This window comes from Hypanus sabinus, chromosome 1 (genome assembly GCF_030144855.1).
Source record: "Hypanus sabinus isolate sHypSab1 chromosome 1, sHypSab1.hap1, whole genome shotgun sequence".
Taxonomy (NCBI): Eukaryota; Metazoa; Chordata; class Chondrichthyes; order Myliobatiformes; family Dasyatidae; genus Hypanus; species Hypanus sabinus.
In genome coordinates this window covers 35,472,094-35,488,820 of record NC_082706.1, presented here as the reverse complement: position 1 = coordinate 35,488,820, position 16,727 = coordinate 35,472,094, and the positions used below count along the sequence as shown (strand labels likewise).

General features: G+C 43.3%; 1 protein-coding gene across 1 annotated transcript in view; it reads right to left on the bottom strand.

The window, feature by feature from the left end:
* Window positions 1-16,442, bottom strand: part of LOC132393155 (chromaffin granule amine transporter-like) — a 30,293-nt gene extending 13,851 nt beyond the window's left edge. The window contains exons 1-8 of the mRNA XM_059968082.1: window positions 16,367-16,442; window positions 13,842-14,009; window positions 11,597-11,924; window positions 10,317-10,375; window positions 9,783-9,866; window positions 6,441-6,533; window positions 5,151-5,240; window positions 2,941-2,984 (exon numbers count right to left, since the gene is read on the bottom strand). Of these exons, the coding sequence (XP_059824065.1) occupies window positions 2,941-2,984; window positions 5,151-5,240; window positions 6,441-6,533; window positions 9,783-9,866; window positions 10,317-10,375; window positions 11,597-11,924; window positions 13,842-13,968 (825 nt within the window). The 5' untranslated portion in view covers window positions 13,969-14,009; window positions 16,367-16,442. The remainder of the gene's footprint in view (window positions 1-2,940; window positions 2,985-5,150; window positions 5,241-6,440; window positions 6,534-9,782; window positions 9,867-10,316; window positions 10,376-11,596; window positions 11,925-13,841; window positions 14,010-16,366) is intronic.
* Window positions 16,443-16,727: the final 285 nt, after the last annotated feature.

The window sequence follows — 16,727 nt, the reverse complement described above, 5'->3', positions numbered from 1 at the left end:
GTTGAGCTAATGATTAAGCACTGAAACTCGGTTCAGGTGCCCTTAAATATTAAAACCCCAGTGCCGAAACTTGGTCACCGATTAGTGGGGTGGGTCTTGATCTTTAAATTGAACCTTGCCAACTATCCATATTCTGGAGAGTTAGAGCAGCTAAACCCTGGAGGCGGGCACGGTCGAGTGCGTGTCGTAACAACAACAACCATCAAGTCACTTCAGGCTTGTATGTGATAAAACCAGTGGGACCAGCATTGCGGGGCTGTGAATGGCTGAGACAAAGGCAACTTGATTGGAGATCCATCAACCATTTTCGTGCAATAAAGTCAACTGAAAGCAAATTAAGGCAGTGTTCAAGGATGACATTAGAAAACTCAAACATATCAAGGGTAAAATAATGTAAAATTAAAATGCCACACCAAAGTTTTACAAAGCCCGTCAGGTTCCTATACCATCTGTGATAAAGTACCCAGTGAGCTAGTTTGCCTGGAGGCTGAAGGGATCCTTTCCAAGGTTAAGTGGAGCCTACGGGTCCCAGTAGCCAAGAAGAATGGGTTTGTCAGGACCTGTGGTGTTTGTAAGGTTATCACCAACTCAGTATTGAAAGTAGGTCAATGCCTTCTGCCCAGGATAGAGGATAGCCTTGCATTTCTTTTTGGAGAAGCATCTGCACATGCACTCCGGCAGAATACAATGACTAGGTGCTCAAGACAGCCCAGGCACTCAGCGTTACCTGAGTGACATCAATGTCATCAGTGGGGATGACTAGAAGCATCTAAAAAAATCTCAAAACAGCGTTAAAAAGATTAGAAGTTCAGAGCACGATACAACAAGGGTGAATTCTTTAAACCAAGCATCACTTACAGTGGTCACACCATTGACACGCAAGAATTTACACAAGTGTGCTGAGAAAATTCAGCAGTGGTGGATGCCCCAAGGTCAAAGGATGTATCACAGCTGTGGTCTTTTTTTTTAGGATTTCTCAATTACTAAACAGGTTCCTGCCAAACCTATACTGAGCTCCATGTACCTGTCCAGGAGTCTCTTAAAAGACCCTATCATATCCGCCTCAACCACCGTCGCCAGCAGCCCATTCCACACACTCACCACTCTCCAAGTAAAAAACTTACCCCTGACATCTCCTCCGCACTTACTTCTGAGCACCTTAAACCTGTGCCCTCTCGTGTTAGCCATTTCAGCCCTGGTAAGGAGCCTCTGACTATCCACACAATCAATGCCTCTCATCATCTTATACGCCTCTATCAGGTCACCTCTCATCCTCCGTTGCTCCAAGGAGAAACTTCCTGGGCACAAATTTTGTGGCAGCAGTGGATACAGCTGCAAAGTGGCCAGAAATGTCCCCAATAGCCTCCGCTAGACCTCACACACTGTTGGGAAGTCCCTTCCTAAGGACTGGTGTTCCACAACACGTAGTCAGTGACAATGCACTTGTTGCGGAACAGTTTCAGTCGTTCCTGAAAATGAATAGAAGGCATCTGCACCGTACCACCCAGCTAGAAGTAAGTGGGCAGAAAGGTTTGTCCAGAGTTTGAATAACACACTGTAAGCAATGTCAGCAGAACACACCACACTGACACTGAATCAGAAGCTCTCCAATCTCCTCCGTGCAGCACACTCCACAACCAACAACTCGCTACCCTGTTCATGCTGTTCCTGGGTCGTCCCTGCGCTCAAACCCAATCTCAGGAGTCTGGAGGAAAACAGCTGAGACAAACTGAGGGTTCCTCAAACTAGGAGGTTCGATGTATCACTCCTGGGAAAGCAGTCCTGGCGAGGGACTACAGACTTGATCAAACGTCAGTACTCGGAAAAATTAAGGACAGAATTGGACCACCCTCCTACACAGAGGGGATGACACATCGGTTGGCTGAGAAAAACAAAGTCGATTGTTAGAGGGGAAAAAAGTGTCCAGAACTGTCAGAGCTACTTCCTGCAGTTGCAGATTCGACTCCTGCAACCACCACGGAGGCTCCAGACCTGAAGCTGATTCACAGCCGCAAGTCTCACCTGCCAAACCCTTGTCAGGAAAGATGTTGTCCCATCTAATCCTCAATAGCGATCAAATCTATAGGCCTGAATGGGTCAATTTAAAGTTTGCTATGCTGTGGATGTCCATATAGTAATTGTATTATATAGCATGCTGAGTATAGTACATAGTATACACACACACACATATACACATATATACACACACATACACACACACACACACACACACACACACACACACACACACACACATATATATATATATATATATATATAATAACTACAGAGCAATATGTTACATTTTTGATTTGAGATTCATTCTATATTGAACTGGAGTTTATAGTTAAACAGGGAGGAATGTTGTGTAATTAATATTTCAGCAATATTGAGTAATATTGTAAATATATTGTTTGATTAAGTGATCTTTGCTTACATTATTTAATACAGGTTATATGCAAAAGTACGTGAATGGCCTATGTCATTACGCCACCAGTCACATGTGCGTGCCTCACCAAGTTAAAATAAAGTAAAATAAATTACACACATTTCCCTGGGTTCCCATACTTTTCTTTCAATTGGTTTTTGGAGTTACAAAACATAGTACTGAGGGGCAACTTTTTCCCTCAGAGGCTGGTGGGTTTACTGAATGAGTTGCCAAGGGAAGTGGTAGGGGTAGTACAAGAACAACTTTTAAAGGACATGGATCGGAAAGATTTAAAAAGATAGGGACCAAGTGCAACCTCGGGAAGGTCCATGGTTAACATGGATGCAATGGGCCGAAAGGCCTGTCTCCACACTATAATATTGTCAGAGCAGGCCATATGAATCACCTTTGGACGCTTTTCCAGTCCAGGTGGGTATTCCAGTGCAAATTGCTGCAGTGATTCAGTGAAAGTATAGATTGCTGACGAGGTAGAAAAAAGACTGGTTACTTACCTCGGGTGCAGGCATGGCGGGCTGAAGAACACAGAGCTGGAGAACTAAAAACATGGTACCAGAATTCAGGAAGTCAGTTTTAAAGTGAATGAGCAGATTCACCAAGTTACCACACTGAGCATGTTATTTAAAATGAGTTGTTAGTTAAAATGAATTATTTGTGATAAGCTCTTAAACTACAATCACTTCGATGTACGATGAATATGCCTTTATCTCTTCTGATGATTGTCCTTGAAATTAATTTTGTAAATTTGAAGTTGTATATTGGATATGAGCTGCAGGCAGTCTGTGCAGTATCATTTCCACGTTCCTCTGAATAGACACGTTGCTCCAAGGTGTCTGAATTCATGCTGAATATAATGTTTGTGTCCAGTCACCTCCTTCAGATTCACAGAGTACAACCAACTGGCTACAGCAAAATGCAGCTGACGTGCAGTGGCCCGACAACAGCCCGGCCAATTTGGAAGTAAGTAATACTTTACATCTTCCGTTATATCATCTGGAAGATCGTGTGGCCACTTGCCAGATTTTTTTGTGAGAAGCTGGGGGTTGATGTTTTTCTTTGAATAGTTTCCATGGTTATTCTTTGTCTCATGGCCATCGGGAGAAGACGAATCTCAGATTTGCATACTGAACATAGAAAATAGAACTCTACAACACATTACAGGCCCTTCGGCCCACAATGTGGTGCCAACCATGTAACCTACTCTAGAAACTGCTTAAAATTTCCCTGCCACATAGCCCTCTATTTTTCGAAGCTCCATGTACCTAAGAGTCTCTAAAAAGACCCTGTTGTATCCGCCTCTACCACCATCGCTGGCAGTCCATTCCACACACTCACCACTCTGTGTAAAAAAAACTTACCTCTGACATCCCCAAAGCATACTTACTTTGACAATAATGCATCTTTGGACCTTTCTGAAACCTTTATATTACTCCTTCAGGACAAGAGGAGCTGACTTGCTGTCAGTCCTCTGTCCCTGACCAGTGTGGACCTGACAGTTCTGGTGGCCCAACAGAGATAGGGGATGGACTCTGTACAGGGCACTGCCTGATCTCATTGCCCAGAGCTGAACCTGGCTAGTTGTGTCACAAAGAGCTTCCCATGGAATCTCCCATGGGAGCGACCAGTGTAAGAGATTATTCTTCAGAGTCAGAACCAAGATCCTCTGAATGCACTTGTCTAATCGTATCAATTTCTCCGTACGTTCTCATATTTACAAACTCCTTACAGGCAGCTGCGGGAATCAACCCGGATTCAATTCTGTAAAGAGTCTGTACGTTCTCCCCGTGACTGCGTGGGTTTCTTCCGGGTGCTCTGGTTTCCTCCCACAGTCCAAAGATGTACCGGTTGATAGGTTAATTGTCCTGTGATTAGGCCTGGGCTAAACTGGGGGTGGCTGGGTGGTACAGTTTGAAGGACCAGAAGGGCCTATCCTGTGCTGAATCTCAATAAATAAACAAATATTTATGTAATTGACAAAACCTTATGCGTGGAAAAGCTGTCTGTGAATGGATCCAGTTTTTGTTTTGTTTGTACGTGGAGCTTGGAAAGATAGAGGACTATGGGTAACCCTAGGTAATTTCTAAAGTAAGTACATGTTCGGCACAGCATTGTGGCCAAAGGGCCTGTATTGTGCTGTAGTTTTTCTATGCTTCTAGTGTAAGTGCAGTGGGAACAGCAACACTAATCATATTTTACTCAACCTATTTTGAAGAGGTAGGGAATAGATTATGGACCATATGCAGATAGGTGGGATGAGTTAGGTTGGCATCATGGTCAATGCAGACATGATGGGCTGAATGGCCTAGTCCTGTGCTGTACTGTTGCATGTCCTACATTCTGTGTGTACTATTTATGTTTTGAGAGGTGCACAAAGTCAAATGCAGTACAAAGATAGCTAAACATGGCAGGCTCTGTGTTTACTCTGAAATTGCCTACAGAATCCTAGCTGACCAGTTGAAAATTAGAATTTTGAAAAGGGATTGTGAAGAATCCCCATTAGATGTAGAAACTGGATCAAATTCTGGTCCAGGCTAGGCCCGAGCTGCCTCCTGCAAGGATGATGCAGAGAGGAGTGAAGGAAATAGGTTGCGGGGCAGGTGACCTCCACCTATCAGGTGGAGAGGAACATTTAGTAGGAGCCATTTTGTCCACTAAGCTTCCTCATAAATCAGGTCCCTCTAGAATTTAACAAAATTATACTGACCTCCGTTGAGTAAAGTCAAAGCAGCCAAAGTCAGGAAAGGAGATGATCTTCCTACGAATTCGTACATCACACTCCCAAAAGGTGCCCCAACTGCAAGCAATGAAATAACTGGTGAATCCACATCTAGACAGGAAAGCAGCTCTAGGAATAAGAGCATTAAAAAGGCCATTCACTTTATTCTGTTTGTACCCTTATTGTGTGACAAGAGACCTGAACATGGATGGTTAGGACCCAGTGCTGGAGGATTGATGCACCATCAACAACTCTCGGAGACTGGAAGCGAACGATAGGCTTTAACTAGCAGCAAAACGGAGCACGGCATCTCGGAGACTGAGGGAGGAGCAGTGCCTCCAATCGCCTTTATACAGGGGTCTGTGGGAGGAGCCACAGGAGCAGTCAGCAGAGGGGCCGGTGTGTCCAGACAGGTATACCTAGTTCACCACAAGGATCGAGACACAGCACAAGACTGAAACAAGAACTGATCATTGAACAAGTCACTACATGATTATCCACATTGAGCTTATGATTGAGCACTGAATCACTGTTCAGGTGCTCCTGAAATACTGAAAATCTGCTGCCAAAACATGGCAGTCAATTAGCAGGACAACCCAAGGGGCCGCGGCAGCTAGCCGCGCTCCGGAGAGTCAAAATTCTGGAAGCTGGCGTGGTTGTGTGCAAAGTACTCTGGGAAATGCATGAGTGCCATGCAGGCCGGCAGCCTCATGGTTTCCCTTCTGAGCTCTCTTTCTGTCCCTCTAAGTTGTATTGAACAGAATCAGATTTATTATCACCTTATGCGTCGGGAAATAATTGCACCATGTGGGGAAAGCCACCCTCCTTCCTCCCTCCTCCTTCATACTTCTCTCCAGATTTCTCACCCTCTCTTTTTATTCCTCTTTCCCTGCCCCTTCTCCATCCTTTTCTTGATCTTCCTCTCAACGTCTCCCTTCTTGCCATTTCTCCTCCCTCCTCCCTTTCCCTGTGCTTCCTTCAATAGCTTTCCATCCTTCCTCCCCTTTCCCTTCCTCTCCAGCTCTGCACTCCCCCTTTTGCTTGTCCACCCTGCTACACCTCTCTCCCCAGCCATTCCTCTCACCCCACCTTCTCTCCTCTCCCCTTCCTCTTCCTAACTCCCCTTCCCTTATTCCACAGCCATTATCCATCCATCCTGAAGTTGTGCCTTTTTATTGTGCATCCTACAAGGAAGCACGTCATAATATTCTATCTTTTTAGTTCCTAGAAATGCAACCATGTACAATTGAGTCCGGCTTCAAGATGTGAGTTACTTACTGAGGACCCCCAATGCCACACCTCCCAGTGCTATTCCCATGGCTTTGCCTCTTTCCTTGTCATCGGTATAAATACTGGCCAACATTCCCAGACCTACAAGGAAAGAAAACATCAGTTACACAACTTTAATCCTCAAAGAGATGCAGTGGAATGACTCCTGATGGGACAGCGTTCTCAGTCTGCCTGTCCACATTAAAGTTTTGGTGAATCACCACCGACCCGTTACATTTCAAGGCTTTGATTATTTGGGACCACTGACCAAACCTTGCTGGCTGAAGTGGGCCGAGTTGGGGTGGACAGAACCATCTGGTTTTGTTCACCGTTTGAATACTTTTACGTCACGTTTAATTCATGCAAAATCGGGCAGATGAGAGGTATATTATGATCGAAAGGAGTTCAAGGTAAATTTACTATCAAAGTATATATATGTCACTGTATACAACCCTGAGATTTATTTCTTGCAGGCATACTCAATAACTCAAAGAAACACAATGGAATCAATGAACGATCACACCAAACAGGTGGGACGAACAACCAGTGTGCAAAAGCCAACAAACTGTGCAAATACAAAATAAAATAATAATTATAATAATAAATAAGCAATGAATATTAAGAACATGAGATGACGTATCCTTGAATGTGAGCCCTTTGATTGTGGGAACATTTCAGTGATGGGGTGAGTGAAGTTATCCCCTTGGCTCAAGGGACTGATGGTTGAGAGGTAACAACTGTTCCAGAACCTGGCGGTGCGAAGATAACCTAACTAATTTGAACTCTAATCTTTACAAAGATTAGACCAAAGGGTAGTGGTGATGATAGTTCACCTCTCTGGCAGTGGCTGCGCAAGTGGATAGAATGGTAAAGAATGCACATGGCATGCTTGCCTTCATCACAAGGGGCGTAAAGTTTACTGTAAGAGTCAGGAGGTCATGAAGCAGTTGTATAAAACTTCAGCAAGGCTGCACTTGGAGCCCCATGACAGGAAGGATGTGGAGCCTCTGGAGAGGGAAGCTATAATGAGAGGTTGGACAAATTTGTATTCTTTTCACTAGACTGTCAACAGAGTTTATAAAATTGTAAGAAGCATAGATAGGGTAGACCACCGTCACCTTTTCCCCAGGGTAAAGACTTTGAATACTGGAGGGCATCACTTTAATGTGAGGTGGGGGGGGGGGAATGTTTAAACAGGACGTGTGGGGCAAGTTTCTTTTTTAACACTCAGAATGTGGTAGGTGATTTGAAAGTGGTGGTCAACAGTGTTAATGGAAGTGGACACAATGGTGGCAATCAAAGGGTTCGAGATAGACCAAAGGATAAGGATGGAATGGTGGGATATGGATTACGTACAGGATTAGTTTAACTTGACCTCATGCTCAGCACCGATGTGGGCCAAACGGTCTGTCTGTGTGCTGAACTGTTCTACGTTCTAACACCATTCTTTTACATTCGCCAACCCTACTTTCTCCCCAGCCCATCAACCATTTTTCCAGTCAATTTCACTGACCCTCTGCTCCAAGGACAACAATCCCCTGGATTCCCTCTGGACAAATCTGGTGTCAATGGCGTCTGAACTTTGCGTCCCGCCAAATTATGGACCTGATACCTCAAATTATTCCAACCCTGATGTGGCTGTTGGCTCACCTTGTAGTTGCTTTTACTGTTCATAATTACTCTTCCTTTTCAGAAACTCTTTACTCAATAACCAACCCCCATGTCTACCTTTTGTCATAACCACGGATTCGGCCGCACTGCAGATTCGGCAATTGTGTTTGTGAATACGCACGTGTCAGCCAACTATTATTTCGTTGTGATGGTATTTAACTCCATTCCTTCCACCGTAGTGTTTGTCGAAACTTGCACCCAGGACGTAACTACACTTCGTTATCTCTGTTCTGCCTTGCCTGAGAAACTGGACTGTCGAGTCAACTGACTCTGAAGACTAGTGGTATTCGTTTTATTCCTTGTTCTTTTTGGCGGCCGTGTAGGCTTTGTTTCCCATTTGAGTGTTTTAGTTAACGGCCCTGTTTGGCCTAGTGTTTATTATCTTGTTTTCCCTTTAACACTGTTTGCATTAAAACTGTGAACTATCAACCTGCTTCAGTGTCTCTCACTCCGCACTTGGGCCGTGTCCAAACCTAGTGACACCTTTTGCCCGAATGCATCTTCACATTCAGCAACTTCCTTCAGTGCCTGCAATCCTGAAGTATACGATCAGGCTTAAAGGCAGAAGATCATCCACCAGAGAGCGTTGTAGAACAGGGAGACCTGGGGGGGCATAGTTACCTGAAAATAGTGCCAGGTGGACAGATGGAGAAGGCATTTGGCATGCTCATTTTCATTGCTCAGGCTCAGTACAGAAGATGGGATATCATGTTGCAACTGTATCAGACTACACCAGGAGTATATTATATAGCTCTGTTTGCCTAGTTAAAGGAAGGATGTCATTACACTGGAAATGGTGCAGGAAGGATTCACAAGGATGTTGTTGGGACTGGAGAACATCTGTTATAGGGAGCAGGTTATCCCTAGAGTGTGGGAGGCTGAAGGGTGATCTAGAGGTCTAGACAATTATGGGGGCCAAAGATAAGGTGAATGGTCACAGTCTTTTACCCAGGGTGGGTGGGTCTAGAATTAGAGAATGTCAGTTGAAGGTCAGAGGGGAAAGATTTAAAAGGGAGATGAGAGGAAACAGAGTGTGTGGGTGTATGGAACGAGCTGCCAGAGAAAGCTGTAGAAGTGGGTACAATTACAATGTTTAAGGGACAGTTAGACATACTTATGGATAGGGAAGGTTTAGAGGGGTTTGGGTCAAATGGAACTAGATCACATAGACATTTTGATTGGAATGGGTGAGCTGGGTTGAAGGGCGTCTTCCTCTGTTACATAATTCTAAACAATTACTTTTAGGTCCAGTTATAATCCTAACTACTACATCCTAACCATCCCTATTTCCAAGAATGTGAGATTCTGTTCACAAACCACACATTTCTTATCTTTTATACTAAATCTCAAACTTTTAAAACTGCTTCTATATCTGAGACTAGCTTTCAACTATATTGTTGACGTTCTTGGTTAGGTGAATGCTTCAATGTAGCTTCCTTCTATTCTACATTATTTTGATTCCAAGGTCTCCAAACTGAAATGTGATCACTTCTTTTGACAGTCTGCCACTTTAATTTTAGTAAGACCTTGAAAATTGTTAAACCTGTGGGTCATTTCTTCCCTCTGCAATGTTCAGCCTCTGAAGCCCAGACTCTGAATTGTCCAGTTACTTCCCTGCGGTCGGTTCTTCTCTTCCTGCAACTGACTTCGTCTCGAGTTCACCTATGTTGAGAAAAGTACCTGCGACAGAGGAACACGACGAGCCGATCCCTTGAAGTGCTCGAGCGAAGAATAGCTGGCTGTAGGTGTTCGAGAAAGCATACACTGCCAAGAAAACATGCAATTTTCATGTATTAAGAATTGGAATATGAAAGAGCTTTTAAACTGCAACTTATCCCCCACATCATAGCTCATTTTTACAGCAAGGAGAACATGAACTCAACAGTGGCAAAAACTAACATTGTTCTGTCCCCTGCCAGACTCCCCGCCCTGCCTTACTTCTGCCATTGTGTTGTCCGCTAACGTACATCCTTTGACATCAGTACTGAGAAGCTCCGACAACCCTTAGAAATGATACCTTGGAGACTGTTACTATCTTGTCCCCTGCCTGATTTTCCATTCATTCCACAAGTTATTAATTTATTTAAAGCATCCTCCTTAATCTCAAGATCCGGTTGTGTACTCTCCTGTACAGTGAGTGTCGAGTACTGGCCACGTCTTCACCACCCTACAATATCCCATGCCTAACACTTACTGAAGTAAGAGGCTACTCACTTATTGTTGACACAAACAATATCACAAGGCCAGTGAACATTGGAGTATGATATCCAATTCTGAAAGAAAGGAAATTAGTTTATTCAGAGAATTATAAGAATTTCAGTATCAGGGAGAATCCACACTGTTACCTATGTTGAAGACTTTATTGCTGTTATAAGTGACTACAATGAAGATCGGATATTCGGACTCTGCAGGAATGTGAGTAAAGGCACTTTATATGAAGTAAGAAGAGCTGTGAGAAACAACCGTAGGACCTGTTCCCGTACTGTACAAATCCATGAACTTTGCTATCTTCACTGAGCAAATTGACCAGTTTGTTTAATGCGGAGACCTTTTTAAATTTCTGACTCCATAATGATGAAGTTGCTTCAGGTTTTGGAGGTGCACCAACGTGACTTGTAAAGCAGAAAGAAGGGAATTGCAACCCTTATTTCAGCTTTTCACCTAAATCACCTGGACAGAAATCAGGTTGCAAACTAGCTGGACACAAAGTACTGCAGATGCTGGGATCAAATCAACTGGTACAACACACTGGAGGGACTCAGCAGGTCGGGCAGCATCCGTGGAAGCGAACAGTCAACGTTTCGGGACTGTCCGTTTCCAATCTAGCTGGAGCAGCTTGCTGATTCGCTGAGTCATTTCTAGAATTTTCCATCTACTGAGGAATGGTCAAGTAAAGAGTGACATAACTTGCAATCTTCAGCAAAACGCCCTGCGCTGTATTTGCATTATGAATTTATTCTTTAGCACTATCTACACATAATTTATATAATATGTATATATACATATATATATGTGTGTGTATAATATACACACACACACACACACACACACACACACACACACACACACATATATATATATATATGTATGTATATAACTTAAAGTGATTTGTTACATCTGCTGCCATAAAACAACAAATTTTGTGACTTATTCAATGACAATAAATTTGATTCTGATTCAGAGAACCCAAGCACAGGTATAACTTAGCACACTGTGAATTCTCTGTGTGGCAATTGTACACCAGCCGCTTCCACACAGGCAAGGACAGCTGCGTTTCAGTCAGGACTGGCTGCTTATTTTGGCAAGTGAGGCTAAGTGGATGCTTCAAACACATCATTTTGACTGTACTGATAACCTGCTGCGTGGGACACTGAGATCTGAAGCCCAGTTTTGAGGATCCATGGAACAACATAAAGGGATACCAGATCATCGTACAGCACAGCAGTGTTTTTAGAGAACCACCCTGCTGCCGGTTCAGATGCTTTCATGTTTACCTGTTAGTCAGTACCCCCACAAACGGATTTACCAGGAGCTGAACAATGGCCTTGGAAGCAAACAACAATCCAATGTGGACATTTTCCTCCGCAAGAAACGATTCATTCCTGTTGCACCGGGCTGCTTCAGTAGCTGGCTTTGAGTCGAGAGCGATTCCCTGTGTAGTGTTCCCCCATTCCAAACCTTCATTCTCAATCTTTCCAAGGGCAAGATCCGTCTCATTGGAATGGGGAACGAGGGGGGCAGGTGTAGGTGGCAGCTCCAGTGGTGCTGAAGTATTAAGTTTGGCTTGATGCTTTTCATACAAATAACTGGGGATAATGGGCACTGAAAGAGAACCAGTTCAGTCCTGTAAACACACATTAAACAATCCTCTGGCTACAGAATTACAAGTTAAACAGTCTTAACTTTTTCCTTTTGAAATAAGATTGTGAGACACCTCAAGTTCATGAAAGCTGCCATTTACATGCAGGACTCATTTTTGATATTACCTGAGAAAGTTTTTCAGCATTCTGAAACTTTGGAATACAACTTTAACCAATGGCTTTTTGCAATAGTTATGGGATGCCTTTTGGAGACAATTTTCACTGGATATATCTAAAAGTGTATTATAGACATAAGAGGGAAAATGACTAAATACCATAAATTTCTCTACGTAAGACAGCTTCAGGTTTTGGAGGATGTAGACTTTAACCAAAGTTTCCCTCAAGCTCTCTTTCTGAGTAAAGTTATGGTGATGATCAGATTCTGACACAAGCTAAGCCAAGGAATTTAAGCCTTGGAGAATGTGTAAAGATCGCTCAAGATTAGCTTGGCTATCTGTGTATGGAACCAAAGGAAATGGGGCCAGGTTTCTAATGAATAATTCTCTTCAGTTGTTACTGTGGAGAAAATGATTGAAGGTAAGGAAATGGGGGGTATGAGCGGTAGTGAATTGGACCACAGCTGGAGTAGCGGAGAGGAGGTAATGAAGGCCTTAAACTGTATTCAGGTGGATAAATCCCAGGGCCTGAGTCGTTGCACTCTTGTGGGAGGCTAGAGTGGGAAGTGCATGGGCCGTTGTAGAGCTTTTCCTTCATCTTTAGGCAAGGGTGAGGTTCTGAATGGCCAGAGAATGGCAATATGGTATGATGTTTAAAAAGAAGCAGGCCAGTGAGTCTGACATCAGTGGTGGGTACGTTGCTGCAGGGGATTCTAACGGACAGGATCTATCAGCTCTCGGAGAGACAGGGCAGCCACCGTGGCTTTCTGCATGGGGAGTCATGTCCGACAAATCTCCTGGAGGTTTCCAAGGAGACGAACAAAAAGGTAGAAGACAGTGGATGTTGTCCGTGTGAACTTTAATAACCTATTTGGCATGATCCTTCATGGCAGGCTAGAAAGTTAGATTCAATGGGATCCAGGGGAAGATAGCGGATTGAATTCTTAATCGGCTCAGCATTGTTTCTTGGAAAAAACCATAAAATTTTAAAAAAGCTCTCAATTATTCACAGGTGTTAAAATGTTACTTTTGTATCCCTAGTAGGTTTATGAATGTAGGAGTTACAGTTTATAGGTTTGTGGATGACACAAACACACACACACACACCCACACACACACACACACACACACCCACACACACACACACACACACCCACACACACACACACCCACACACACCCACACACACACACACACACACACACACACACACACACACACACACACACACACACGTATACATATACATATGTGTTATATATGTGTATATAGGATATATATATATATATATATATATATATATATATATATCCTATATACACATATATAACACACATCCTGGTTGCATCATGGTCTGGTTTGCAATTTGATTGTGCAGGAACTCAAGAAGCTGCAGAGAGTAGTGGATCTGGCTAATCACACACACGTTATTCCTGACCATCAGAACTATCTACACGAGGCTCTGCTTCTTGAAGGCAACATCGATCATTAAGGAAAACCCGTCATTCAGACCAAGCTATCTTTTTGCAAATACTATAGGGCGCGATTTACAGAATCCTGAAGTCCCACGCCACCAGGTCAAGAATGGCTATTTTCCTTCAACCATTTGGTCCTTGAACCGACTGGCAGACTTGTGACTATGACAATAAATTCACCTGACCACTTAGTGCTGGAAAACCTCAGGCCCACTTCACTATTCCTCCTCCGGCTGAACACAAAATGTGATGTTGACATTCCCCAGATAAAGTCAAACCAGAACTTACCAACAACAGTTAGCAGAGTATAGTCCAGAAAGAGGGCTATATAAACAATAACCAGCACCATCTTCTTGGATTGCCTTGCCTTCTTGAGCCATTGCCATGTTCTCAGCTCTTGCAACCATGTCACCATATTGGCGCAGGGCAGGAGATTTGATCACCTCTTTAGAAAACCTGAAACGTGTCAAAATGTTGCTTATCAGATACTGGCACCTAACTAGCAACATTAAGTACAACAGGATAATGGTAATTATGAAGTATAGAATATCAGGACCCATTTGCAATCAAAAAGGAAATCTGTTAATGCTGGAACTCTGAAATAAAGCCCAAATCAATCTATGGAAAAGAGTTAACAGCTGACATTTCAGGCCAAGACCCTTCATCGGGACTAGAGAACAAAGATGAAAAGTCGGAGTAAGAAGGTCAGGGGGGTGGGGGTAGTCACTCGAACTTCTCGTCGTTTTTTTCGCCAGTCCCGGTGAGGGGTCTCTGCCTGAACCATCGACTGTTTACTCTTTTCCATAGAGGCTGTCTGGCCCGCTGAGTTCCTCCAGCATTTTGTGTGTGCGTGTGGCTCGGATTTCCAGCCTCTGCGGATTTTCTTTTGTTTGTGAAATGGAGACTTGCGCTTTGCAGTTACTGGAATGGCTGAGACAGGCAGTGAAGAAGGTTGCGAAAGGACAGAGAGGGGTCAGCTGGAAAGTTGGGCAAAGCAGTGGCATCTGGAATTTAAGTGTGAGGAGTTGGGGACATCAAGTACTATTTGGACACAGACAGTGATTGGTGGTAACCTCAGGAATGAGGGCCCTGTCTATAGATCCCTGAAAATGGTGACACGAGGGGATAGGGTAGTGAAGGAAGCATTTGGTATTTTTGCCTTCATATCCCGAGGGTTGGGTTGTCACATTGCCACTGTACAAAACATTGTACAGGTCTGGTCACCACACTACAGGAAGGGTGAGGTAGCAATTGTAAGAGTGCAGGGGAGATTCAGCTGGATGTTACTTGGAGCGGGGAGCTTATAAGCACAGATTGGATAGGCTGGGTTATTTCTAACAGGAACACAGGAGTTTGCTGATTGTGCTGAAAACACTGCTCTGCTGTTGTTGACGGTCAAGGTGCCTCCCGGCTGGTTGGTTTTCAGTTGTCAGATCCGTCAGTTCATTACATTTAGTGTATCAACACGTCCAGAAGCTGAGTGAGCTCAGCAGGTCAGGCAGCATCATTGAAATGAGCAGTCCAGCTTCTGTACGTGTTGATTTGACCCCAGCATCCACAGTGTACTTTGTGATTACATTGAATCTGATGGTAGTGCTGCACAATGTCTTCGTCCTGACACTGGCTGTGTGCTCATCTTTCCCACCTGTGCTGCTGTAGATCGATAAGCTAGTACAGCTGAGGTCAGGAGTATTTATCTCTCATTGTGTTCTCAGTCTGTTGCTCAGTTGAAGAAGCCAGCCTCGGCTCTGAAGCGTACCCTACATGTTGTGTCCTTGATACTGCTAATGATTCCCCCAAGTGTGTTTCAACGTGGAGGAGCAGGAAGTTAAAGGAAGAAAATATATAATAAATAGGAAGTGATTTTCTTGTCCATGTTTTCTTGTCCATGAATTGGCATCAGGTGTGAGGTGCATGCTGGATACTGCCTCTCGGCTGTTTACCCTGTCTCCATCTCTGGTGGAGCTGGATGTACCAGGAGTTGGTCGTAAGGTATGGTGCTGTAGGCGTGACTGTGTCAGGTTATCACTTGATTAGTTCATAGAACAGTTTTTTCCTAATCTAGTATTTGTAGCTGGCTTGTGAGGAGGACTTTAATGCCACCTGATCTTGGTGACAAGGTTCAAAGGTCCAATTTAATATCAGAAAAATGTATACAATATACATCCTGAAATGCTTTCCTTTTGCAAAACGTTGATCTAATTATAAGGTAATTATATCTTCAGACTGTTGCTGAAGAATCCGTGGTATAAAGTGCTCAGGATTTAAGGACGTTTACCTTACTAGATGGGCATTGGAAGTTTATGGAAATGGGTTTCACTTGTTCTGTGTGGAACAGATGTGGCTAAAGCAAGAGATAAGCTGGAAATGAGAATAAAAGGGTAGCAGCCTGAGGAAATAGAATACTGAAATATTAGCGAACATGAAACATCCTCGCTAAGGAAAATCATATTCTCGGAGTAAATGTTTATCACCTCTTACGGAGTTGCAGTCTAAAACAGAGGCTAAGATAGTGATAGAATGTTATTACACAGGGCTACTGAAGTTCGGCTCATTGTACCATAAAAGAACTATTTGTTTTCCAGTCTTTCTCCAAATCCCTAATTTTTCCTTCCATCTATATAAACTAATTATTTTCAAAGTTATTTTAGAATCTGCTTCTATCACTCTTTCGGAATGTATTTTCCCAACTGCAATAATTCACTCTGATAAAATCCAACTTAAATGTTGCCATTTGAATCATATTTTTAAGAATTTTTTACCTTTTCACATTTAACTAGCAAAACAGTGTCATTTAATAGTCCTGCACTCACCAGCTCCACTCTACGCAGTGCTCTGAAGGTTTGTCGGATGGTGTCAGCTCCAGTTTACGGTCTCTGCTATTTCAACAGCAGATGGGTATGAAAAGATCAGTAAAGAGCTGTGTCTTTATGAGTAGATTACAATTAAGGATTCCAAACAAACATAGTCAAAAAGTCCAATCTTCACTGCGTCATTGCAAGAGGAAATGAGTCAGGTGCGAGCTGTCCTTTGGGCAGAACAAGGGAAGTTTAACATTGATGTAATTACTTTGCTCAACAAGATAACCTGTGTTCAAACCTATTTACCTTATAACTTCTGATCTTCCACTGATTATTTGAAGACTGCAACTTCCAAAATAGAGAATTTTTGATA